The sequence below is a fragment of the Bos indicus x Bos taurus genome, chromosome 23 (assembly GCF_003369695.1).
Source record: "Bos indicus x Bos taurus breed Angus x Brahman F1 hybrid chromosome 23, Bos_hybrid_MaternalHap_v2.0, whole genome shotgun sequence".
Taxonomy (NCBI): domain Eukaryota; kingdom Metazoa; phylum Chordata; class Mammalia; order Artiodactyla; family Bovidae; genus Bos; species Bos indicus x Bos taurus.
In genome coordinates, this window is record NC_040098.1 from 11,249,183 (window position 1) to 11,274,673 (window position 25,491).

Consider the following 25,491-nt stretch of genomic DNA (forward strand, 5'->3'; position numbering starts at 1 on the left):
CCGGTCCCATCACTTCATGGGAAATAGATGGGGAAACAGTGGAAACAGTGTCAGACTTTATTTTTGGGGCTCCAAAATCACTGCAGATGCTGACTGCAGCCATGAAATTAAAAGGCACTTACTCCTTGGAAGGAAAGTTATGACCAACCTAGATAGCATATTCAAGAGCAGAGACATTACTTTGCCAACAAAGGTTCGTCTAGTCAAGGCTATGGTTTTTCCAGTGGTCATGTATGGATGTGAGAGTTGGACTGTGAAGAAGGCTGAGTGCTGAAGAATTGATGCTTTTGAACTGTGGTGTTGGAGAAGACTCTTGAGAGTCCCTTGGACTGCAAGGAGATCCAACCAGTCCATTCTGAAGGAAATCAGCCCTGGGATTTCTTTGGAAGGAATGATGCTAAAGCTGAAACTCCAGTACTTTGGCCACCTCATGCGAAGAGTTGACTCATTGGAAAAGACTCTGATGCTGGGAGGGACTGGGGGCAGGAGGAGAAGGGGACGACAGAGGATGAGATGGTTGGATGGCATCACTGACTCGATGGACGTGAGTCTCAGTGAACTCCGGGAGTTGGTGATGGACAGGGAGGCCTGGTGTGCTGCAGTTCATGGAGTCGCAAAAAGTCGGACACGACTGAGCGACTGAACTGAACTGAACTGAACTTTCCACACTTGTTTGAGATGCTGCCTCTAGCTTATTCAAGTTCCTGGAATCCCTGGAGTCTCTCTTCTCTTCTATTGGTGAATTTGTCTATTTCTGCACTATATCACAGTATTTTGATCATGATAGTCTTATAATAAGGGGTATAGCATATATGGCAGCCTTCTCCTTCTTTTTAAAATTTCTTCTTCAAATATTGACTCTCACTCTTTGTGCCTGTTTTTGTGGTTGTTGCACTAGGTCTTTGCTTTCCCTCCAGTGCTGTGAGCAGGGGCTACTCTCCAGTTGTGGTCTGCAGACTTCTCATTGCCGTGGCTTCTCTCGTGGAACGTGGGCTCCAGGCGTCCGGGCTTCAGTAGGTGCAGTGCTCGGGCTCAGTAACTGTTGTGCACGGGCTTAGTTGCTCCGTGGCACGTGCAATCTTCCTAGACCAGGGATCAAAACCGTGTCCCCTGCATTGGCAGACAGACTCTTATCCACTGTACCGCCAGGGAAATCCCTTGACTCTTATTCTTGACCCCCTTTTCCCTCATGTGAAAGAGCTCTATTAGGATTTTGATTGAAATTATAGCTTCTCATTTATAATATATTAATAGCCTACCCATCTTTCTATTTCTTCTGACCTTTTTTGTCCTTCAGTAAAGTTTTTTGTGTCTTTTATGAGATTTCATAGCTTTTGTTGCTAGAGGAAACAAGATCTTTTTTCTACGGCGTTTTCTAATCTAATTGATTATTGCTGATATAAAGTAATGTTGATGGCTTTTGTTTGTTGATATTGTCTTGGGCAACCTCATGAACATCCTCAAATATTTCTAAAAGTTCCTTGGTAGATTATCCTATACTTTATGTGTAACTAATCGTACTATCTGCATACAAACAACAGGCTTGTCTCTTAAAAAGACTACTTCAACACACGCCCCCAGCCTCTCTCCTGCAGGCCGAGCCCTGTCCTCTTGTTCGGAGCCTGGGCTTTTCCATCCTCAGATGGTGTTCTCTTCATTGGAAGCGGAGGTAGCTGTGGGTCCATCTTCTGCTTACATGAGCCTAGTTCTGCATTAGGGGCAATTTGGGGGCACCTGAAAATGTTTGCAAAACACTTAACACAAGAGCCTGGTTTTCATTAGAATTGCATTAGAGAATGAATGTTCATTCATTCACCCATCTGAGGAGAGATGGTTTCCCTGACAACCAGCTGGGGGGGGGATTCAGGATTTCCAACCTGAGGCTAGAAACTACTCCTCGACTTTTCTCTCCCTGTCAAATTTCAACTTACCTTTCAAGCACTGGCTCAAATACCAAAGTTATGCATTTTTTCTCTTATTAAAGAATGAGGATTTGGTGAACTTAAAATCCCATTTCCACTTAAGCTGCTACTTGGTACCTTCCTCCCTATAAAAACTTCATGGCAAGCCAATTGTTCATTTGTTCATCCAATGATTGTGTATGGAGCATATAACTGGACCCTGCAGAAGATACAGAGATATAACACAAGATGAAGCTCCACCCATGCCCTCAAGGAGCTCACGGTTTACTCAAACTCAAAGGCAGTAACCAACGAGTTATCGTATAACAAGTTCCAACCATATATTAGAAAATTAAAAGGCAGAAGAGTGCAGAGGGAGAGAGCAAACAGATCCCATAGTGGAAGACCTCATGGAAGGGGCATTCAAGATAGGGCTTGAAAAGTAAAGTGAAGTTGCTCAGTCCTGTCCCATTCTTTTCAACCCCATGGACTGTAGCCTACCAGGCTCCTCTGTCCATGGGATTTTCCAAGAATACTGGAGAGGGTTGCCATTTCCTTCTCCAGGAGATCTTCCTGACCCAGGGATTGAACCCAGTCTCCCACATTGTAGGCGGACACTTTACCATCTGAGCCACCAGGGAAGTCCAGGGGCTTGAAAGATGAGTAGAAATCTGACATGTAGAGACAGGTTGGGCAGGAGCCTCAGCTTCTAGCCGGACTCTGCTTGACAACAGGGCAAAGTCACGTGATTGGGACACATAATGCCTTCAGGGGGTGCTAAAGTCCTCAGTCCTCTGGTGTCAGGGTTTGATGTGACAGTTTCAGAAAGGCAGCTTTTGACTCAGCAAGAGCTGTCCAAGGTGGGAAAGGGCTATTTGGAAGCAGGGGAGCATCTGTCCTTGGAGAGGCCCACGCAGAGGCTGGGGGGCACCTGATTGCCGCTGGTGGGTCCCCTTCGTTTATCTCGGTGACTGACAGGACCCGTCAACCTGGGGTCTCCAAACCCCCAGGCTGAAACTTACAGTAAGAAGTACTTTTCACATTGTGACCCAGTGTGAACATAAATCTAAAAGAGAAGTTTCATGACTAAATACTCACCATACTCCATGCCACATTTTTGCTATTTTTTCCTAGTCATTAAAAAATTCTTCACTTAGTCAATGATTCTCAATCTTGCACGTTCGAATCACCTGGGAGCTTTGAAAACATCCACTGCCCAGGCTTCTCCCCACACTAATTAAATGAGGATCTCTTGGGGCGGAAGCCGGCACCAGCGTTCATTCAACCCCCAGGTGATCCTGGTGTGCAGCCTCGGTTAAGCCCCAGTGCCCTTGGCAAAACTAAGACGTACTACCCCTTGCGAGTCTAAGATTGTACAATCGGGCAAAGAAAATGGGTCAGGCATTGAGGACTAACAAAATTCCATATTTATTAATGGGGCATGGATTTTTCCAGAATACAGAAAAACGGTGTTGCTCCAGAGGCTTCAGACTGGGCTAGATTCTGTGAATTCCTCTGGCTGAGCCATAACCGAGGAAGACAGACCTTGTTTCAGGGGCTGGTCCATACCTCACCTTTTGCCCGAGCTCACATCGAAGCCTATGAAAACCCATGGCTGGGAGCCTCTACTGGCTCTCTTTTTCTATGGCTTTTTGTATATTTGCAGTTGTATCTCCAACATCACAATCAATCATACAACATTTTAATTACCTGTCAAAGAAACGCCAAACCCCTTAGCTATTACCTCTCAATTCCTCCATTCAGTTGCCTGGCAGCCACTAACCTACTTCTTATCTCTATAGATTTGCCTATTCTGGACATTTCATATAAATGGAGTCTATACAATACGATATTTGTCCTTTTGTGTCTGGCTTCTTTCACTTAGCATAGTGTTTTCTAAACTCATGCATTATAGCACACGTCAGTACTTCGCTCCTTTTTATCGTTGAATAATATTTCCTTGTGTGGATATAACACATTTTTAAAATCCATTTGTCAGGGAATGTTTGGGTTGTTTTTAGTTTGAGCTATTATAAATGATGTCGTTATGAACATTCATGTACATTTCTTAAACTTTCAAATAACTTCTTGAAAGTTATTTTTCAATAACTTGGAAATCACTGACCCAGGGATTGAACCCAGTCTCCCGTATTGTAGGCAGACGCTTTACTGTCTGAGCCACCAGGGAAGTCCAGGGGCCTGAAAGATGAATAGAACTCTTACACTGCTTGGCATGTGGTTAGTTCCTCAACCAGGGATCAAACCCGTGCCCCTTGCATTGGGAGCGTGGAGTCTTAACCACTGAACTGCCAGGGAAATCCTTAAATAACTTTAAAAAAATCTTTCTTTATTCTTGGCTGTGCTGGGTCTTTGTTACTGCCTGGCTTTTCTCTAGTTGTGGCAAGCGGGGGCTACTCTCTAGCTGTGGTGCGTGGGCTTCTCATTGCGGTGGTTTCTCTTGTGGAGCACAGAGAACTACACTACTACTCAACCAACTAAACTAGCTCCTCAGCTGCTAAAGCTCAGAGTTTACTAGCTGCAGCACATGCGCTCAGTAGCTATGGCTCCCAAGCTCTAGAGCACAGGCCCAATTGTGACGCACAGGCTTGGTTGCTCAGTCGCACGTGAGATCCTCCTGGCCCGGGATCAAACCCGTGTCTTCTGCATTGGCAGGCAGATTCTTTACCACTGAGCCACCAGATCAGATCAGATCAGATCAGTCGCTCAGTCGTGTCCGACTCTTTGCGACCCCATGAATCGCAGCACGCCAGGCCTCCCTGTCCATCACCAACCCCCGGAGTTCACTCAGACTCACGTCCATCGAGTCAGTGATGCCATCCAGCCATCTCATCCTCTGTCGTCCCCTTCTCCTCCTGCCCCCAATCCCTCCCAGCATCAGAGTCTTTTCCAATGAGTCAACTCTTCACATGAAGTGGCCAAAGTACTGGAGTTTCAGCTTTAGCATCATTCCTTCCAAAGAAATCCCAGGGCTGATCTTCAGAATGGACTAGTTGGATCTCCAGAAGCTCTTAAATAACCTTTTTAAGTGGAAAATTTTAAAGTGTCTGGGAGAGAATAATATAATGCACCCTCAAGAACCCACCCATCATCTAACTTCAACACTTATCAATATTTACCAATGGGGCTTCGTCTGCATATTCCCAACCCGGCTTTGTTCTGTTTCTTTTAATACCATTTTGAAACAATTTGGAATCTGCATAGAAGTTGCATGTAGCCTCCCTAGGCTTTGTTTTCTGCAGGAACATTTCACAACAGGTTATCTCTCCAGGTAAGGACTGAGTCTGAGAAGCCCAGGGGGAGTGAGGCTGGTTGGTCTCCTGGGAAAGAATGGTGCTGGGTACCAGCCTCAGTGGCTGTTCCCCTGCCGGGTGGGGGACAGGGGCAGGGGACTTTTAGCTGCCTTTTAGCTGAGCTCATCAGGTGACTTTGTTTCGTCCTCTAGAAGTAATTATTTTCCAAGATCTCTTCCACTGCCTTCTCACGGTGACACCCCACTAAACACCCAAAGCACTAAGTAAAATAGGAAAAGGAGGGAGCTGAGGCTGAGGGTTGGAATGAGAGCTCTCCTCTTCGAGTGCACAGCAGTCTCGGGCTGTGTCCTGCCTCTGTGCCTTTGCTCAAGCTGTCCCCTCTCCCATGGGTGCCGGCCCCTTTCTTTTCTCCCCGTGTCCCGTCTCCCCATCCTCCAAGTCCCACCGCAGACATCACCCCTGTGAGAGTCTCCTCATTCCTGTCGGTCCCTTGGTGCTCCCGTGGCTGGCTCTTGGAGGACACTTGTCTCAGAGATGGGAATCCCGGTGGGAAAGAGCACTTGTCTAGGAAGCAGGCTGTCTGGATTCTGAGAACAAAAGCGTCTACAGTCACATTGTGAGTCTAGTTTGCCACTCACCTTATTTTCACACGGTTTTTCAGAACAGGGTTTAGGAAGCATCGAGGTAGGCTTCAAACTAGAGCTAGTCTGAACCCAAAGTCCGAACTCTGTCCACCTTCCCTTTCCTCTGGTCCCAGCAATCCATTCAGCAAGTGACCTCGGCCAGGCCACCCTGAGACTCAGCTCAGCTACGGAGCAGTGGGAGGGAATATGCCTGCCGATCCCTCCCCACAGCTTGCTCCAGATCAGCAGTGGTCCTTGGGAATGAGCTCTGCAAACTCGGATTGACACTGCAGTTGCACTGGTCGGAGGGGCAGAGCTTCAACAAAACACAAGAGCATTGCTCGCTCTTGTGGTCTTTGCACCCCAGCCCCCCAAGGCTGGTGTGTTGGCTCCAGGTTAGGACCTAGGTTCCTTCCACTGTGTTGCTCACAGTCCAAGAGGGCTCCTCACCACGTCTGCATTCCAGCTAGTTGCAGAGGGGAAAGGGGGGCACACCTCTCCCCTCTGAGGGCAGGCCTTGAAGATGACACACATCATGTCACCTCACATCCCACGGATCAGAAGTCCTTTTCATGACCACACCTGACTGCAAGGGAGCCTGGGAAATGTAGACTCTATTCTGGAATGCCATGTGTCCAGCTAAAAATTGAAGGCTCAACTACTAAGGAAGAAGGGGAGAATGGATATTGGGGACAACTAGCAGTCATTGTCATAGTAGTTATAGTTTGATGTATGAGATATATGATGATGATGATGGAAAAAGTCTGTCCTTCCTGGGACCAAGATCTGGATTTCATAAACACCAGGTCAAGTCCAGTGTGTTGGCTGAGGAGGGGCTCAGCACTGAACCATCAGCAGGCTGCCCTCCTGGCAGCAGGCATGTGAGTGCCCCCCAGTCCTTCTGTGTCCCCTGCCTAGACTTTCTGGTGTCCTATCCAGAGAAAACACCTCTTCCCAACACACCGTCCCATTTTACCCCCTGGATCTCTTTCCAGGATCTCAAGTTCACCCATTGAATCTGTCCACTTGATGGTATCCTGTCTTAATTGTTTCAGACATTGTGTCTCATCCCATCAACTAGATTGGTTGAGCAATCTGAGATCTTACTGGTCCCGTGGCTCCCACAAACTACTGGTCCAACAAGTACTGCTTGATAAACGCCTGACAATTGCCAGCCTTTGGCAGGCGTGACACTGAATGTGTCTGCAATTTCTACTTTGGCGTTTACCTAATATGACTTATAATACTAGAATGCCATAGAAGGAAGGTCAGCAACTCCAACTCCTCAACTTTATGGATGATTGTATTTATACTTTGGATGTGGAAGTGACTGATTGAAGGTGGACCTCACTCAGGCTAGTGATTTCCAAACTGTGTTCTAGGGAACCCCAGGATTCTGGTGGGTGGGTGAGGTGGGGCTAGGAAGAAAAGAGCAGGGAGAGGATACACACTGAAGCCCCGCGGCCTTCCCCCAGCTTCAGTGAGTACAATGCTGCTATTTTCCATTCTTCATAAAATTTCATTTAAACAAAGTGTTCCAATGATTTTTTTTTCCCTGTGTCTCCCCTGATCTCCAATTATTTTTTTTTTGTTTTAAGTTTGAAAGTCACTGCTCTTGTCTAACCTGCTTAATGCGCAGACAAAAAAGTTGAGGACCAGTTTCTGGCTGAATGTACAATGATAAGACAGGCCATTTGCCCTGTTGCTCATCCTAGGTCCTAGGGATCCAGCCTCGAACAAAACAGCTCTCTGCCCTCATGAAGCTGGCTCTCCCTCCGTGAAATCAAGCCATAAATAACTCAACATAGAAAAACACCAACAGGCATGCTCAAAGGAGAAAATAAAGCCAGCAAAGGGTGTGGTGAGTGATCAGAGGGTGAGGTGTCAGGTGGGCTGGGCGGGGAGGCCTCTCGGAGGCGGAAGGAAGGGAGGGAGAACTTTGTTTTCTGAGAGAAGAGTCTTCCAGGCTGTGAGATATGCAGGTGCAACAGACGGGCTTGCATTGTCGGGAAGGAAGGCAAGCTGTCCTTCCGGACAGGATATGGGTTCCAAAAGGACCCTGCAGAGCCCCTGGGAGGCCCAGGGGAGTAGCTGGGGCCCCATCCCACACGCGTGGGCACAGCAGGGCCCGGCTTGCCTCCTGCAGTGGAGACGGGCGTTTTGGTCTGCCTCCCGTGCCTGGTCGCTGCCGCCTCGGGCAGCCCCTGCCACCCCTCCTGAGGCCCTGGAGCCACGGGCGGCTGAAGCTCACCCAGGTGTACTCCTGTTAGTGGACCCGCTGGGGCCTCAGTCGGTGCTGAGAAGACAACAGTGCCTCTGTGAGAAGCTTGGCTCTGGCGACTTCTTTCCTCAGTCACCCTGTGCCTGTCTTTGTGGCTCAGTCAAGGGACAAGACTCAGCAGGGCTGATGGAGAACGCAGCTCCCAGGATTGAAGGGCTAGGCTGGGCTGGTCCTCAGTCCACCAGCGACCTGCTGCCTCCTTAGTTTTCCCATCTGGAACTTGGGGGTGGGAACACATTCCTAGGATGTTATGATGAGAGACAAAAGAAATCCTGAATGTGCTGGGCAAATAGTCATCACAAAATCAGTCTTTGATGAATGAATGCTGAATGAATGGATGAACAAGGGCAAAGAAAATGATCTTGAAATGGAAAAGCATAGGTCATGCGGCACTTTTCAAACTTAACTAAAAGAACACCCTAGAGATGTTGTTAAATTTATTAAAACAGAGAACTGGACTCCAACTTGGTCTGGTTAATATTTTTTAATACTTTACTTGTGAACTCATCTGCACAAGGACTTGGTTTTTCTATGGGAATTCTGTGTGGCCTGGGCAGTGGAAGGACTGACTGTCTGAGCTGGTTTGCCTTGGTCCTGGCCAGGTGCCCAGGGTGATCAGCAACTCAGGACCAATGTTTATGGTGATTACCCTGTAGGTGGTGTCAATTCAAGCTCTAAGCCACAGATAATGCCAGCTTGGGGGCTTTGCATGTTTACGGGAGACTTTATGTTGTTTCACTGAGAGCCCTACACAGAGGCAGGCCATTGCCATGTTTCATTGGCCCAGCAGCTGTTGGATGACCCTGGCTTTAAGCAGGGTCTCGGTTCAACTGACCCTCACACAGCAGAACCAAGGCCCTGTCGCTGCCAGTTTCTGGTCCAATAATCACAGCAACAGCTTTCTCTCACTCGGCACTGACTTTCAGTTCCTTTTTCATTTCTGTTTTCTTTCTTACTTGTGAAGTCAGCCACAGTTCTGTTGTGGTCACTGATGATGAAGACAATGTTGTTACTAAAGCTGGAGAGTTTTCTTTTCAGCTCAGCGCTCTATTAGTGGAACTAGAAGCCTCTCCAAAGTTCTTTAAACCACTCTTGCCCCCTCTTGCCAGCGAGCGTGAGTATGTGTGTGTTGTTGCCCAGATACAACCTGAAGTTCAGCCCTGGCTGCTGGGTGCACTTTTCAGAATCAAAATGTCCTCATCAAAAATCATCCCCAGAGTTCTTTATCTGCCTGAGATGGCAGTGTTTTCTGTAACACGAACTCTGCTCTGACTCACACTAATAATACTATTTATCAGGCCCTTGGAATGTGCCAGGTAGTATGCCTAAAGCTTTGCATAAATCATTTACTTTTATCTTCTCACCATCCTATATTTATACCCATTTTACAAAGTGGGAAACAGGTGTTCAGAGAGATTAGCTACCACAATGAGCCAAGACTGGGACTCTCTTCATTCCTAAATTTCTTTATCTTCTCTAATGATTTCAGAAGTTGTTTTGCAAGCAACACATCAGCTCTCCTACCAAACTCCATGGGCCAAGCAATCATTTGCACATTGGTTAAGGAAGTGAGATCAAATGACATGATGTATGCAAAAAAAAAAAATACCTTTTTATGAAATGTACAGAAATGACATCACTGGGTGGAGGTGGCTGTAACTCCCCCTGTTGTGCTGGAATCAGTATCTTTCAATTCACTGAATAGAAAGTAATTTGTATTTTACATGTTTAATCTCTCCAACCAAATAGACAAAAAATTATTTTCTCCAAACAAGCCTTTGGACTAAAGTAGAAGACAGTTGAATGGAAAATTGGGTAAAATTCTGAATGTGTTGATTATGCAGTGGAAACATCTATTTGGAAAGCAACTCATGCAGGTGACCTATATTATATTCAGTCCCCTCAATATTAGCAGGTGTTAACTGAGCCCCTGCTGGGCGGCAGGCACTGTGTGTCTAATAGTCTTGGGCAACCTTTGTTCGTTATTTTTTTTACTTTAATAATAATAAACTTGGTATTCTGAAATAATGATAGATATACAGAAAAGTTGCAAAGATGGTACAGATAGTTCTGTATATCCTTCACCCGTGTGTGCATGCCAAGTCGCTTCAGTCATGTCCGACACTCTGCCACCCTAGGGACTGCAGCCCACCAGGCTCCTCTGTCCATGGGATTCTCCAGTCAAGAATACTAGAATGGGTTGCCATGCCCTACTCCAAGGGAGTTTCCCAACCCAGGGATCAAACCTGCATCTCCTGTGTCTCCTGCATTGGCAGGCAGGGTCTTTACCACTAGTACCACCTGGGAGGCCCCCATCCCTCACCTATTGTTACCCTCTCATATAACCACAGTCCATTTGCCAACCCTCAGACATTAACGTTGATACGTTACCATCAACTATAGATTGAGCCAGTTTTTCTATTGATGTCCTTTTTCTGTTCCAGGATCCAATCCAGGATCCTACACTACATTTGGTGGATCCATTTTTAGACCGGCTCACTTAGTATTAAAATAGCGATGTTTTCTTTGCTTCTCTTTGGGATCAAATTTGGTTTGAGTTCTATTTCCAATTCTACAGGGAAAAAGAGGCAGACAAATGATAAACAAATACGTAGACTGGTTTGACTCACATTTGAATTGGGAATTGACTCATCAGTCCTGAGGGTAACCCACCTCTATCCTCCTGAGATCACCACGTAAAGAAGAATCTCCTCTTCAGTCACAGCTCAGGCTCCTGTGTCTATGGATGTAGGGGCAAGAGTTAGGACCAGGCTTGACAGAGCAAATTGCTCTGTGGTTTGCCCCTTCAAAACCCCAAGTCCAGCTGAGTCACTGAAGAATTCCACCTTCCTGACCAGCAGTCAGGAAGAGTCCCAACAGTCTAATAGAGAAGATACTCTTTGATCGCCTCCTTCAGTTCACTCATTCATTTCTCATCATTCATTATTTTTTTAATTGATTAATTTATGGCTTCCCTGGGTCTTCATTGCTGTGTGTCAGTTTTCTCTAGTTGCAGCGAGTGGGGCTGCCGTCTAGTTGCAGTACAAGGGCTTCTCATCGCGGGGGCTTCTCCTGTTGTGGAACACAGGCTCTAGGAGCAGGCTTCAGTGCTTGCAGCACACAAGCTCTATAAAGCTGGCTCAGTAGTTGTGGAGCACAGGCTTAGTTGCCCCACAGCACGTGGAATCTTCCTGGACCGGGGACCGAACCCACGTCCCCTGCATTGGCAGGCGGATTCTTATCCACCGGACCACCAGGGGAGTCCTTCACCATTCATTACTGATTTATTCCACATTTATTAAGTCTCCAGAGTGTGCCAGGTACTGAATTAAGTGCTGGGGCTATAAGGAGGAGCAAAACAGAAATAAGGGAACATTAAATAGGGCTTTCATTTCATTCTTGAATACCTACTAAGTGTTCTCACTGAGCTAGGCAATAATGGGGGAGGCGGGTGTTCTTGATACAGGTCCTGTCCTCAAGGAATGTGCTAGCCACAGACACAGGATGGGCTACTCAAGGCAGCCTGAGATAAATGGTGCAGACAGTAACGGGGGAGAGAGAGCTAACAGCGGGGGTGATCGGGAAGGGGCCCAGATCTTCAGCTGGGCTTTAGGGTGAAGTCTGCAGAGATAGTAAAAAATCAGTAAATAAATAGAAGTCTGTGTATCGGGAAGAAAAGCAGGATTGTGCACTCTGTTTACTGATGAGAGAAGAGATGGGCTTGAGAAAGGACTCTGGGTTTGCAGATAGGGGAGCATATGTTTGAAGATGTGATCTGAGTTCTGTTGCTCTTCCTGTCTCCCAGGGATATCTGAGCCCTTAGGAACTATGCCTAAACTAAACCCTAGCAAGGCAGATCCCAAGAGCCTCTGTGAAACCAGCCACCCCCACACACCACCCCCGCAACCGTCGCCTCACTGTAGGAACCGGAGGCTCTGGAGATGAAGATGCCCTTCATCTCCCTGGCGGAGACAGTGGCTGTGCTGGAAAGAACACTGGCTTTGGGCCCCTCAAGAATTCAAGGCCTAGCTCTGCTGTTTTCCAGCGTGTGACTTTAGCCAAGCTACTGGTTGAGCTTCTATTTCTTCATCTAAAGAGGAGATTAAAAATAATAATAATAAAATTAAAAAAAAAAAAAAGAGGAGATAACCATCGTACCTACCTCAAAGGGATGTCATGAAGATTAAATGAAACTATGAGCCCTCGGAGCCTGGCACAGGGTGTGGCACCAAGAGGTACCAAAGAGTGGTAGCCAGTTGTTTGGTCACTCAGTTGTGTCTGACTCTTTGCGACCCCATGGACTGCAGCATACCAGACTTCCCTGTCCTTCACTATTTACCTGAGTTTGCTCAAACTCATGTCCATTGAGTCAGTGATGCCATCCAACCATCTCATCCTCTGTCATCCCCTTCTCCTTCTGCCCTCAATCTTTCCCAGTATCAGGATCTTTTCCAATGAGACAGCTCTTCTCATTGGGGGACCAAAGTATTGGAGCTTCGGCTTCAGTCCTTCCAATGAATATTCAGGGTTGATTTCCTTTAGGATTGACTGGTTTGATCTCCTTGCAGTCCAAGGAACTCTCAAGACTCTTCTCCAGCACCACAGTTAGAAAGCATCAATTCTTCGGCACTCAGCCTTTTTTATAGTTCAACTCTCACATCCATACATGACTACTGAAAAACCATAGCTTTGACTATACAGATGTTGGTTGGCTAAGAGATGGCTCTGCTTTTTAATATACTGTCTAGGTTTGTCATAGCTTTTCTTCCAAGAAGCAAGCATCTTTTAATTTCATGGCTGCAGTCACCGTCTGCAGTGAATTTGGAGCCCACGAAAATAAAATCTGTCACTGTTTCCATCTATTTGCCATGAAGTGATGGACTGGCTCCCATGATCTTTGTTTTTTGAACGCTGAGTTTTAAGTCAGCTTTTTTACTTTCCTCTTTCACTCTCATCAAGAGGCTATTTAGTTCCTCTTTGCCTTCTGCCATTAGAGTGGTATCATCTGAATATCTGAGGTTGTTGATATTTCTCCCAGAAATCTTGATTCCAGCCTGTGCTTCCTCCAGCCCAGTGTTTTGTACGATGCACTCTGCATATTAGTTAAATAAGCAGGGTGACAATATACAGCCTTGACGTACTCCTTTCCCAGTTTTGAACCAGTCCATTGTCCCATGTCCAGTTCTAACTATTGCTTCTTGATCTGCGTACAGGTTTCTCAGGAGGCAGGTAAGGTGGTCTGGTATTCCCATCTCTTTAAGAATTTTCCAGTTTTTTGTGATCCCCACAGTCAAAGGCTTTGGCATGTTCAATGACACAGAAGTAGGTGTTTTTCTGGAATCCCCTTGCTTTTTCTATGATCCAACGGACGTTGGCAATTTGATCTCTGGTTCCTCCATAAACAGCAGAGTGGGACTGAATGAACCCTGTAGTTTCATGAGAACTTCAAGACTCACGTAACATAATGGTGGTCTATGTAGGCAGGTCACAGACCCAACTAAGTGAAGTCTTGGACAGCTGGGGCAGTGAATACTGCCAGTCAGCAGAAATGAACTTCGATTATCATGGTTCTGAAAGAGGGAGGCATGGGCATTCCTCTGCAGTGGCGCCCTAATTTGGGCAAATCTCAAATGAGAAGATGCTCTGAGATGATTTTTTCTCTTTATCGCAAAGATTGACCCAGAAGTCCCCTGACCATATCCACACACACAAAGACTGGAGGGTGACTAGTTCACAACTCTTGCGTTATCCCAGTGTCCCCACAGTAGTGAAGGGAGAGTCTGTAAGGCAGGACGGGCCACAGCCTGGAAGGAGGGCAGTATTTGTTTCTACCTTGGAGCAGAATTCCAAATAGACTTCTGGGTCCACCAAAGAAAACAGAAAGAATAGAGCTGGGACACATTCTCTTTGCCTGTTCCATCCCAAGATAATCAGTAGATGCTTCAGTGGAAATTTGTGGAGATCATGCCTGCATTCTGGGCAAGAAGCACAGAGGGGCTGTGTGAGGCCCCAGGCCCCGGGAAAAAGCACCACAGGCAACTTGATAGGAATCCACGTGATGCTCCAGTGGCAGGCACTGCTGTTTCCATGGCAATCTGATATAGGATGATTTGAACTTCTTAATGCCAATTCTTTGGTAAACCCTTAGGGCCAGAAAAAAGGTCTGTGTGGAAAATTGTCATTATCCTTAAGAAGTATTGTTGTTGTTGTTGTTTTTTTTTGTAGGGGGGAGTTGTTTATTTAAGTGCTTACTAGGTCAGAGTTGTTTTGCTCTTGCCTAAAGCCAATAATGCATTCAGAACAGAGAAGGAAAATGTGAGTTTTTTCATAGATTCTAGTTCTAGTTTCTGCTAACATAGACAGTATGACCTAGGATATATCCATTCTTTATTCATCTCTCCATTTAGCCCGCCAGCCAGCCCACCATTCAGCCATGCGTATTGAGCTCAACCTTTGTCCTCCTGGATTTCTTACCTGTGAAATGAGAGAATGAGTCTGGTTTAGCATTTTTGACCTAAGCTCCTAGATCCTTAGGAGTTTCAGGGTTGTGCTTTCAGGACCTTCCTTCCCAGGATGGGCTAGGGAGATTGGGCAGAGCCTGAGACCCCACTTGTCTTCAGCCCAGAGCAGCCCTGTTTTTAGTTGTTTTACATATTGAGATTTCTTTTCTTTTTTTTCTCATTATTTATTTTTAATTGGAGTATAGTTGCTTTACCATGTTGTGTTCATTTCTACTGTACAGCAAAGTGAACCAGCCATACATATTCATGTATCCCCTCTTTTGTGGGTTTCCTCCCCATATTCGTTTTGAACAAAGACTCCTTGACTGAAAAATCAGGGGGTCTCTACGGACCTTCCCGTGGTGACTCTGCAGCTTCAGGCCAATTGTTTTTCAATCAGTGCCCCTGCAGTGCAGGATACAGAAATAAGATGGAGAGGAAACCTGTCTCCCCCACATCCCCCCCCCCGCCCGGGGGGGCCTGCTGTCTCTGTGAGGATAAACTGAGATTATAGTGTGAAAACTTGCCTGGGTAAACGACTGTTAAGATAATGCAAATAATAATTATTACAGTGGAGTCGGGCAATCAAGATATACCCACAGGGAAATACAGCCTATAATTCAGCCTACAATTAGGGATCAGGTAAAAAGCAGTAGACTCCCAGGGTCTCCACTCAGGGACTCGGGGAATTGCATGGCTTCCCTGGGAACGCGAGCCTACTCGCCAATGCCTCCCGGAGCCGGGGTGGGGGTTGGTGGGGGGCGGGCTGCTGCGCCCCCTACTTCAACCCCCACCCCCACACCCTTGCCCACCGCTCCCGCAGCTGCAGGGAGCCTCACGGTGATTGGCTAAACTGGAAGTTGTTGCTAGGCTACCAGTCCGCGGGAGGCTGGGGCCTCTAGTCCCATCCTCCACCGCAAATTCATCCCGCACAGCCGAGTTAATTCGGGCACCCTGTGAATGGGATCCCCAGCAGTTTAAATTGTCAGCTGCCAAGTGCCCATCTTTCTAGGATTTAACACTCAGCATGAAGGCTATGTGAAGGAGGGGAAGAAAAGCCCTCTGTTTTTATACTCTGGGTCACCTTAAATAGCCGTTTCTTTGAGCCTCAGTGTCCTCCCTTGAATTCTGGGTTTACTCATATATTCATTATTCATGGATGCATCTGTGTTTATTAAGTGCCTACCATGTTCCATGCACTATGGGACAAAGGGATGAATGATGTGGAGACCATCGTTGCCCACATGAAGGGGGAAACATTAGGCACTTAAGCAAATAAGTAAGATAAACATGTATCTAATTCTTTCTTTCCTCTTCAGTGATTTTACTAAAACCCCCTTTCCCCTTCTAAATCTGTAGGGTCCCCCAAGTTGACAGGGGAAGGAGTGCTACTGCCTACTCTGCCTAAGCTACATTGCACCTAACCCATCCCCTCACCGTGCCCTGAAACTGGGGTACATCCTCTCATCTCCATAGTGCTTGTACTTTGCTCTCTTGAACCCGTAAGTGAGCCTGAGTGCACCTTGATGAAGATGTGGGTTGGAATCATTGTCCCATGTTCAGGTGAGAAAGCTGAAAGCCAGAGACATCAAGAAACACTGTCCGTGTCCATATACTAGTAATGGAGAATTACTAGTATAACCAGTATTGAGCACTTACTATGAGCAGGCTCTTTAAAAACAAAACAAAACTGTCTTCCTAAAAAGAATGAAAAAAAAAAAAAAAAGATCTTCCTCATAACAACCCAGTAAGGTATAATAATTATTATACCCATTTTATAGGTGGCAAAATTGAGGCTGGAAGAAGTTATTTGACTTGCCAAGGTGACCCAGGTAGTGTGTGGCAAAGCTGGAATTTGAACCACATCTCCCTGGCTCCAAAGCCTAACCTCTTTTTAAGAACTGGATCTGGTCACAGAAAAGAGTCTCTGAGTGGCTAAGTCTTGGAGTGGTTTCCAAATGCTCTTCAAAACCTCCCAGTCCCAGGATCTTATTTATTTTTCAACTGAAGTTTTTGGTACAATACACTCACAAAACCTGGTGAATTGGCCATACTTATCAATATGACTGACTCTGTTATCTATCCATCTGTGATGATCTTGCCTTCGAATTTTTATTGGGTAATTAAGTCAAGTAACTCTTCCCTGTAAGCATTTCCATTGCTTGCTCTGTTAGCTTTTTATTTTCCTTTGTTCATGTTCTGAACAAAACCGAGCACCCACCAAGTATTGTGGGGGGCTTGGTGGGTGTAGGTGAGTGTGGCCCATCCCTTCCTTGAGGAGTTCCCAACGTACAGCAAAGTTTCTGAAGGGTCTTCCATGCGCAAAGTGCAGTGAAGGTCATGGAGAGAGGAAGACCACAGAGACCCGCCCTCAGAGAATCTCCTTGATTTTGGAGACAGACCCACAGTTAGATTAAAGACAAAGGTGGGAAAGGAGGTGGGAAGGAACAGAAGCTGCGGTTGTGGCGGGTGTGGGCTGGGGGTGGGAGCAGCCCACCTTGAGTTTCCCACAGAGCTGCTTTTAAATCCTATCTTTCTGTGGTCCCTGTGGGACACTGTGTTTCAGAGCCCAGCAGCCTGCAGCTTGGAAGGAGGACTTTAAATGGGAGAAGGTGCTAGAAAGAACAGAGATGCATAAAGAAGCCAGCTAAATTTATCCCTCCTCGCAGCACCCAGCAATTGCTATGCTTAACATTTTATTTTCTACCAATAGAGACTAGTTTAACCAGAAGATTAGGTGTTTTTCTCTGAGAAGACAGAGGGAGGAAGAGATGCAGAGAATGAGACCTGAAGAGAAGCAAGGCGAGACAGAGATAACTCCTCTGCACACTCTGGGATGCCATCCTAGTGAGCAGTAGGAAAAAATATTAAACTGGGCACCTGAGTGGGAGCAATCAGACAATCTCCTGCCCCCTTTCAACCTGGCCACCCTCCTAATTTCCAGATAGCATCATTTTTCATATGTAAGTATATAGGAGATATCCATGTTGTCTTGGCCACTGCCCTGTCCCTGTCACCCACCACCATCCCTATACAACTGAGAGTTGACTGTGAATGGATAATATACCAAAGCAATGATCTAAGTATTACAAGACTAATATGCATGCCTTTGACCTAGCATTCCCATGTACAGGAATTTATCCTGATGACAATAATTAAGGACATGGCAAAGAATTTAGCAAGAGATGATTCATTGCAGAATTGTTTAGAAAAAGCAAGGAAACTAAGTAGCCAACCCCTGTTGGGGACCTGCTCAGTAAATAATGATATATCTCTACAAATAGCTGTCCATGATGCTCATGAATTAGGTTATAAATGGGTTCTTACTGATGTGGAAAGACATGATTAGGTAAAAAAAGCAAGTTACAAAACAGTGTATGTAGTATGACTCTATGTAAGTATTCTTGTAAGAATAAGTATATAAAATAGTCTAGGAAGACACAAACCAAATGTTAACCTCTGGGTGGAGGAATTCCAAGCCATTAATTTTACTTTCTTTTTGCTCATCTGCGTTAAAAAAAAAAAATTCTTTTTTCCACAATGAATATATATTTCCTGTGCAGTGAAAACAATTTCCTTCCAGCAGTCCTAGTGAGCACCTCCTGCTAGGAGTCCAGGAGTTGGGGGGCAAGCTGAGCCAGGTACTCCTGACTCTGAGGCTTGTGAGAAAGACCACCAACCCGGTGAGGCCACTTCAAGCTGCTCTTTAAGAATTGCCAAAAAGCGAGTCCCCACCCTAACTTGACTCTCCAACCTGATTGGTCTTATGGGCAAGAACTCAAGTGACCCAACAACACCTTGGTATCAAAATGCTCAGTTGTCTCATAACCTACTGGTGGGTTGGCTGCCGCCACTCCCTGACCCCAAGGGAAAACAGTCTGTACAAATTGGTACTTGGTAAAGGGTAACCTTGCTAAAATTGCAGAGCCTTCCCAGCTCACCAGGAGCATCCTCCCCTGTAAGGGGGTGATGGCTAAGATGCTGCGTTGATCAGGTCAGCCCCTACTACACCCAGGCAGCTGTGAGTCTGAATGCTGGAGAGAAAAGGCCGTCACCATGGCAACCCAGGCTGGCTCAGCCTCTGGGATCAGTCCAACACCCAGAGAAAGGAGGTGGGGTCTGGAGTCAGAACAAACACTGCCTGGTTGTCTGACCTCAGGCAGTACTCTTCGCTTTTCTCTGCCTCAGTTTCTACATCTGTAAAGTGATACGGAAGCTCCTTATCTTACCTGCTTCCAGGATTAATGAGGAATAATCTGTGAATGGTAAAATATGAGAGGAGAGCACCCCTAGCTTTGGTTTGTCCCCAAATAGCTGTGTATGACCTTGGACAAATCACTTAACCTTTCTGTGCCTCAGACGCTCTGTTTGTAAATAGGATAGTAATGTCCCCTGTGATGGCTTCTCAGATTTACTCTCAGGCGGCCATGAGAGTCCCAGAAGTTGGAAGGAATCTTGGTCCTTACCACCCATGCAGGAATCCCTTTGATGAGTTCTTTGGCTGAGGTACTTGTCCTATCTCTGCTTGATGACCTAAAGTGCCAGAGAGCTTACGACTGCACAGCTTTCCAAGTAGCCATTGCTACATGATGCTAATTGTAAGAAAGTTCTTTTGTATAGGATGTTTTGGGTTTTGCTTTTAAAAAAACATTCAGTTAAATTTCTTTATTTTTGGCTGTGCTGGGTCTCCATTGTGGTGTACGGGCTGTTCGTTGCTACTCCCGGGCTTTCTCTAGTTGCTGCAGGTGGGGCTGCTCTCTGGCTGCAGTGTGCCGGCCCTAGGGCAGGCAGACTTCAGTAGGTGCTGCACACAAACTCAGAGTTGTGGCTCATGGACTTAGTTGCCCTGCGGCATATGGAACTTTAGTTCCTGGACCAGGGAGCGAATTCCTGTCCCCTACATTGGCAGGCAGATTCTTAACTACTGGGCCACCAGGGAAGTCCCAGTATAGGATGTTTTACAATTAAATGTTTGCTGTAAAAATTAGCAGTCCTTTTCAGATCTGTTTCCACTCCTGATTTTCCCAGAGGGTTTGCACAAGATAAAAATTAGCAGCAATTGGCAAGAAGCAGGTTCAGGCCCAGTTCTGAAAGCTTTTACCTTAATGTAGTAAAGGAGATGAGTTCCTGGGTCACACACTCTAGGTTAAAATCCCACTTTGTTCATTTACCAGATGGTTGCCCTTGGGCAACTTATATTAGCTCTCTGAGCCTCAGTCTCCTGATTGGTAAAATGAGGCCAGAACTACCTACCTCACAGTATTATTGCTGTGACAGCACTTATTCAGTGCACAATTCCCTGGTGGAATTCTGGGGGTGGTGGCGGGCAGGGTGGGTCACACCTTCCTCTGCCACCCCCTGGACAACACATCTGACCTCTGAGCCCCGCCCCCTGCCCCGTAATCTGGCACGTGTAGGCTCTTACGTGCCCAGGCTGTGCCCCTCTCAGAAGCAGGCAGAAGGTTCATCTCACTCGCCCTCCTGGGAACCCCTGCAACACAGCCTTGTGTGTGCACTTCAGGGCCTTCTCCCTCTCAGGCCTATGCCAGGGGCCATAAAAGGAAGATGATGCAATGGCTTCAAGACAAAGCTTACCCTCCCTGTGATTCCCCTGCCTCAAGGTTAGCACCCCCTCCTGCCCACAGATGCAGCAGGCACTAAGCATGCGTCCCAGGGTGTCACTGGGTGAAGCCTTTCAACTATATCACTGTTTTAAGGGGACCCTCATAGAGGGCAAAAAGCCTATAAGACTCAAAAGAATGCAGTCTGGTGGTGGGGTAGAAACGTGGTCCTTTGCCCTCAATTGAAGGAGTCAGGACGCCTGACTAGCGGTGGGCTCTCGGGAGCCAGTGATTTCATTCCTCTGTGCCTCGCTTTCCTCACGTGCAGAATGACAGGTTGATGCCTGAGACCTCTCTTGTGTCAGAATTACAGGTTTTTCTATTTATTGGATGCAGGATGAGATAGCATAATCGCCCTTGACCTCTTTATGCCATAGGGGCTGCTGAGCACCCACTCCTCTCTGCTTCCTCCGCAGATGAATACCTTCGAGTCCTCAATGTGGGTGTGGCCGAGGTGAAGAAGTCCTTCTTGGGTCCCTTATCGCCGTCCTGTAAGATGGTGCAGATGATGAGGCAGTTTCTGTACCGGGTCCTGCCTGAGGACTCCTACAAGGTCACCACCGGGAAACTCCACGTGGCCCTCACCCGGTTCACGGATGGAGAGAGTGTGGTGGTTTCAGAGTATACGTCCAAGGAAGAGCTCATTGAGGTAAGGGGGCGGGACCTGGGTGTGAGGGCGGGGCCGGGAATCAGGGCGGGGCCTGGGAGGGACCTGGGTGTGAGGGCGGGGCCTGGTGGGCGGGGCCGGGAATCAGGGCGGGGCCTTGGGGGGGACCTGGGTGTGCAGGCGGGGCCTGGGCGGGCGGGGCCTGGGCGGGCGGGGCTGGTAATGAGAGCCGGCCGGGGAGCTGGGGCCGAAAAGGAGAGGCTGGTCTTGGTTTTTTGACAGGCCTCTGGGACGGTCCACCTGTCTGCCTCACTTCCTTCTGTTTTCTGCTTCCCAAGTTCTTCCCTCCCTTCGCCTTCCTGCCATCTGTCTTTCTGTGTTAGGCACGCTGTTAAACGAGATGGACACAGAGAGACGCCAAAAACAAATCAGACTTGGTCACCATCCTACGCTTCAGCGCTCAGAGTCCCGTCCGTTTTGCCTCTGCCTTGCCCTCTGCTTTGATCCTGCAGCTTCTCAGAGGTCCGTCTGTATTATCAACAGAGGTCCTGTGGCTCCTGTCGGCCTGGGCTGCAGTGTTTCCCCGCTGAATTACTCCCGGTTTGTGGGAACGGCCTCCCTTCGCCCTTTCTCTTCCTTTGGTCCTTGATAAAAAGGATTGCGTTATCACGAAATGGAAAGGGGGCTCTGATAGTGCACTTTTCTAAGCTCCTTAATATAATTTAAAAAATAATTTTATTTACTTATTTATTGGTCTTTGTTGCTGCACGGGCTTTTCTCTAGTTGCAGAGAATGGGGGCTACTCTCTAGTTGAGGTGCGAGGGCTTCTGTTGTTGCTGAGCCCTGGCTCTAGGGTGGTCAGGCTTCAGTAGTTGCTGCTTCTGGGCTCTAAAGCACAGACTCAATAACTGTGGTGTGCGGGCTTAGTTGCTCCGAGGCATGTAGGACCTTTTTGGAAACCAGGTATCGAACTCATGTCTCCTATATTGGCAGGTGAATTCTTTACCACTGAGCCACCAGGGAAGCCCCCATTAATGTAAACTTTAGTTAAGAATTGTTAGTGTTGAAGAGTGCTGTGGATATGCCCAATTTTCTTTCAGGACAAAGGGGTTGAGCACATGCCCCTCCACCCTTATTTCTACTCCCCTTCCCTCCTCTGAATGCAAGGCCCTTGCCACCCATCCTCACTTCCCCACACTGGCATGGCTTTGATCCTGGTGAGGGGGAGGAATAGACAGTGGGCATGGACACTCCCTTGGGTTTATTAGCATCCAGTTCTTCAAGACTTTTGTCTCCCCAGTCCTCTTCCACCACTTCCCCCTCCTACCCATACCAGCCAGAGCAGGTCACACAAAACAGGCTTCTGTGCCTTTGCACCTGCTGTTCCTTCTGCCTGGGATGCCCTTCCCCACCCCACTTCACCTGCTCAATCAGACTCCAGTCACTCCTGCCAGGGAACGTCCCTTCACTACCTGCCGGCCTTGCACCCACTGGGTTGGGTGCTTCTTTGGGGCCACGTTGCCCATGCCTACCTCCATCACAGCATTGGTCACCACTGTCTGAAAATTCCCAAGGGTGGGCATATCCTTTGATTCCAAAGGATCAGATTCCAAAGGCCCAGGCCAGATACATAACAATGGTTGTTGAATCCCATTGGATTCATGGAAATTTGGTGCCAGAAGGAAGCCTGGAGATCACTAAGGCCACTCTCTCCCTTTAAAGCTGGGACACCCCACCCAGACCAACCAAGGAGGTTACCAAGGACCCAGCCAGTATATCTGACTTGGGGCTCCACTTTCCTGGGCAAGGCCTCCACCTTGGTGTAAGGAGGGCCAGGCTGGTGGTGGCCCAGAGGCTGCAGGTGAGTCCTCCCCACTCAGCCCCCAGGCCTCGGGCGTCTCAGCCCTGTTCTCTCCCCACAGGCCCTGTACTGCAGCTGCTTTGTCCCTGTGTACTGCGGCCTTATTCCTCCAACTTACCGTGGCGTGGTACGTGCTTCAGTGTGGGAGGGGGCGAGCTGGGATCCAGGGGGGCCCCTGTGACCCACATCAGTGAGGGATGGTCTCAGAATTCAGTGGGAAGACCACAAGAATTGAAAAGGCCCTTGCGTTTTCCTACTCAGAATTCTTAATGTAGATGGATTTCTGGGGCTTTAAGATGGCCTTTCCCCCACTGGGTTGGGCTTCTCTCTGCACCCACCAACCCATTACTGAGCCTGGCAAGTCAAGGCTCCACAAGTTTGCCAGATTTTCTAACCAGCTTCAGCTGATGCAGATGCTGCTGGTCCACAGACCACACTCTGAGCAGGAGGATTTAACCTGCATCTCCTCCTCATTTTACATCTAGAGAAAATGAGATCCAGAGACTAGGAGTCAGCTAGCAGATAGACTCTTAATGCATGTTATCCATGTAATTCTCAGGCGCCCAGAGAGTTGGAGCCTCTGTGTCTGTGATCCTTTCTTCATAGTTGAGGGAACAGAAGCCCCAAGAGGGGAAGGGACTTCAGGGTGGACACTTGGTGGTGAGGAGGGTTCTGAAGGTTTGTGAGGGGAGGTCTGACCTCAACAGAGGAAGGCAACTGGGCCCTGCGGCAGCCTAGAGGGGGAATATCTCACAACCTGCTCAGACTCACCGCATGTACACCTTCTCATAAGGCCCAGGGGGCGGGTTCCATTCCCCAGCCCTGCCCTCAGCCATTGAGGGACTTCACAAACAGGGACTGTGCCAACTTTATCCAGAGTGTGGATGCCCCCGAACTTTGGTGTCAGAGCTTCTCCCGAGGGACCCATTTCCTTTGTTTTTTCGGCCTTACCACATGGCCTTTGAGATCTTAGTTCCCAGACTAGGGATCAAACCCATGCCCACGCCCCACACCCCTCCCCTCCCACTGGGACAGCAGAGTCTTATCCTCTGGACCATTAGTTAAGTCCCAAGACCCATTTCTTTGATGCCCTGAGTGGGGGAGAGGGCCTCTGACCCCAGATGAGCGTTTCTCACGGGCACCCCGCCCCGCAGCGGTACATCGACGGGGGCTTCACCGGCATGCAACCCTGCTCCTTCTGGACCGACTCCATCACCATCTCCACCTTCACCGGGCAGCAGGACATCTGCCCGCGGGACTGTCCTGCCATCTTCCACGATTTCCGCATGTTCAACTGCTCCTTCCAGTTCTCCCTGGAGAACATTGCCAGGATGACCCATGCCCTGTTCCCCCCAGACCTGATGGTGAGAGACACGAGGGATCTGAGAGTGGGTGCAGGGAGAGCCAGGGAGGGTGGTGGGGTGGGGAGGAGGACTGGGTCGGGGGAGCCAGGGGGGCCCACTCAGTCCATCTGTGTTTTCCCCCTTCGCTGGTCCCTTAAACTTCCTCGTAAACCTGTAACCTGGCCTTGCTGCTACCCAGGAATGAACAAGTGCCCAAGGTGCTCCCAGCCTCAATTCTTTCCCCCTGACTATGTCAGAACTGCTGATAGGAATGTTGGCTGAACTCTCGCACTCTGACATGCAGTGTGGGGTCAGCAAACTATGGCTCAGGAGCCAAATCCAGCCCATCGCTTGTGAGCTAAGAATGGACTTTCTATTTTTAAGGCATTGTTAAAAATAAAAATAAAAAAAGAAATGACAGAGACTATGTGTGACCTGCAAAGCCCCAAATATTTACTATTTGGCCCTTTACAGAAAAGGTATTATGGGCAATATCTCGGGTAATCCGCCAGCATCCTCTGTAATACATACAGTTATTATTCCCATTTTACAAGTGAAGAAACTGAAGCTGTGAGAGGTCACGTTCAGACAGCCACCAAGCCGATAAGTGGCCGTGCTGGGATTTGAGCCCTGTCTCCTCGTTCTGCTCTTCCTACTGTTCAAATGCACCTTCTCGGGTTCTACTAGAGACCTCTCACACTCTGCGGCCCAGGGGACACTGATGATCAGCTGCGAATGGTTTAACACCTTCATGCAGCATCACTATGGACACATGGTCAGGAACTGCCCCCCACTTAGCAGATAGCAAGGGAGGAGCACATTTTGAAAAGCCCATCCAGGGAAGCTGAAGAGCAGTGAAAGCAGCTGCTTTGGGCCAGGGGGCTGCCAGGCTCTGCATTGCTGCACCCTTACTTACTTTCTGGTGCTCCACCTTGCAGATCCTCCACAATTATTACTACCGAGGGTACGAAGATGCCGTTTTGTACTTGAGAAGGCTGAGTGAGTACCATGTGGGGTCAGGAGGAAGTGGGGCGGGGGTGGGGGGCGGTAGATGGGGCAAAGACAGAAAGTAGAAGAGCTGAGTAAAGGCGCGTTTCCCCCAGTTTGTGAACTGGAGGTGCCCTTCAGCCAGGAGAGCCGGAAATGGGTACAAGAACCCGACTGTCTTCATTGTCCAGGACAGGCCGATGTGCCAGAAACTATGGTCTCTGTGGAAAAGGGGGCTTACTGATTAGACTGTGTCTACAGTTTTTGAACAGATAAATTTTCTGGATTTAAAAACTATGTTTAGGTTGGGACTTCGCAGGCAGTCCACTTGTTAAAACTTCACCTTCCAAAGCAGGGGATGTGGGTTAGATCCCTGGTCAGGGAGCTAAGACCCCACATGCCATGCCTGGTAACCAAAAAACCAAAACATAAAACAGAAGCGATATTGTAACAGATTCAACAAAGGCTTTAAAAATGGTCCACATCAAAAAGAAT

General features: G+C 47.9%; 1 protein-coding gene across 4 annotated transcripts in view; it reads left to right on the forward strand.

Moving 5' to 3' along the window:
• The window catches only part of PNPLA1 (patatin like phospholipase domain containing 1), a 56,453-nt gene that overhangs the window by 8,994 nt on the left and 21,968 nt on the right, over window positions 1-25,491 (forward strand). For 3 of the 4 annotated variants that reach the window (XM_027525068.1, XM_027525067.1, XM_027525069.1), the window contains exons 1-5: window positions 18,938-19,083; window positions 20,615-20,847; window positions 22,728-22,793; window positions 23,821-24,030; window positions 24,948-25,008. In XM_027525068.1, coding sequence (XP_027380869.1) covers window positions 20,695-20,847; window positions 22,728-22,793; window positions 23,821-24,030; window positions 24,948-25,008 — 490 coding nt within the window. In that variant the 5' untranslated portion in view covers window positions 18,938-19,083; window positions 20,615-20,694. Of the gene's footprint in view, window positions 1-18,937; window positions 19,084-20,614; window positions 20,848-22,727; window positions 22,794-23,820; window positions 24,031-24,947; window positions 25,009-25,491 lie in introns of those variants that run through there. The other variant, XM_027525070.1, reaches the window with a different exon arrangement.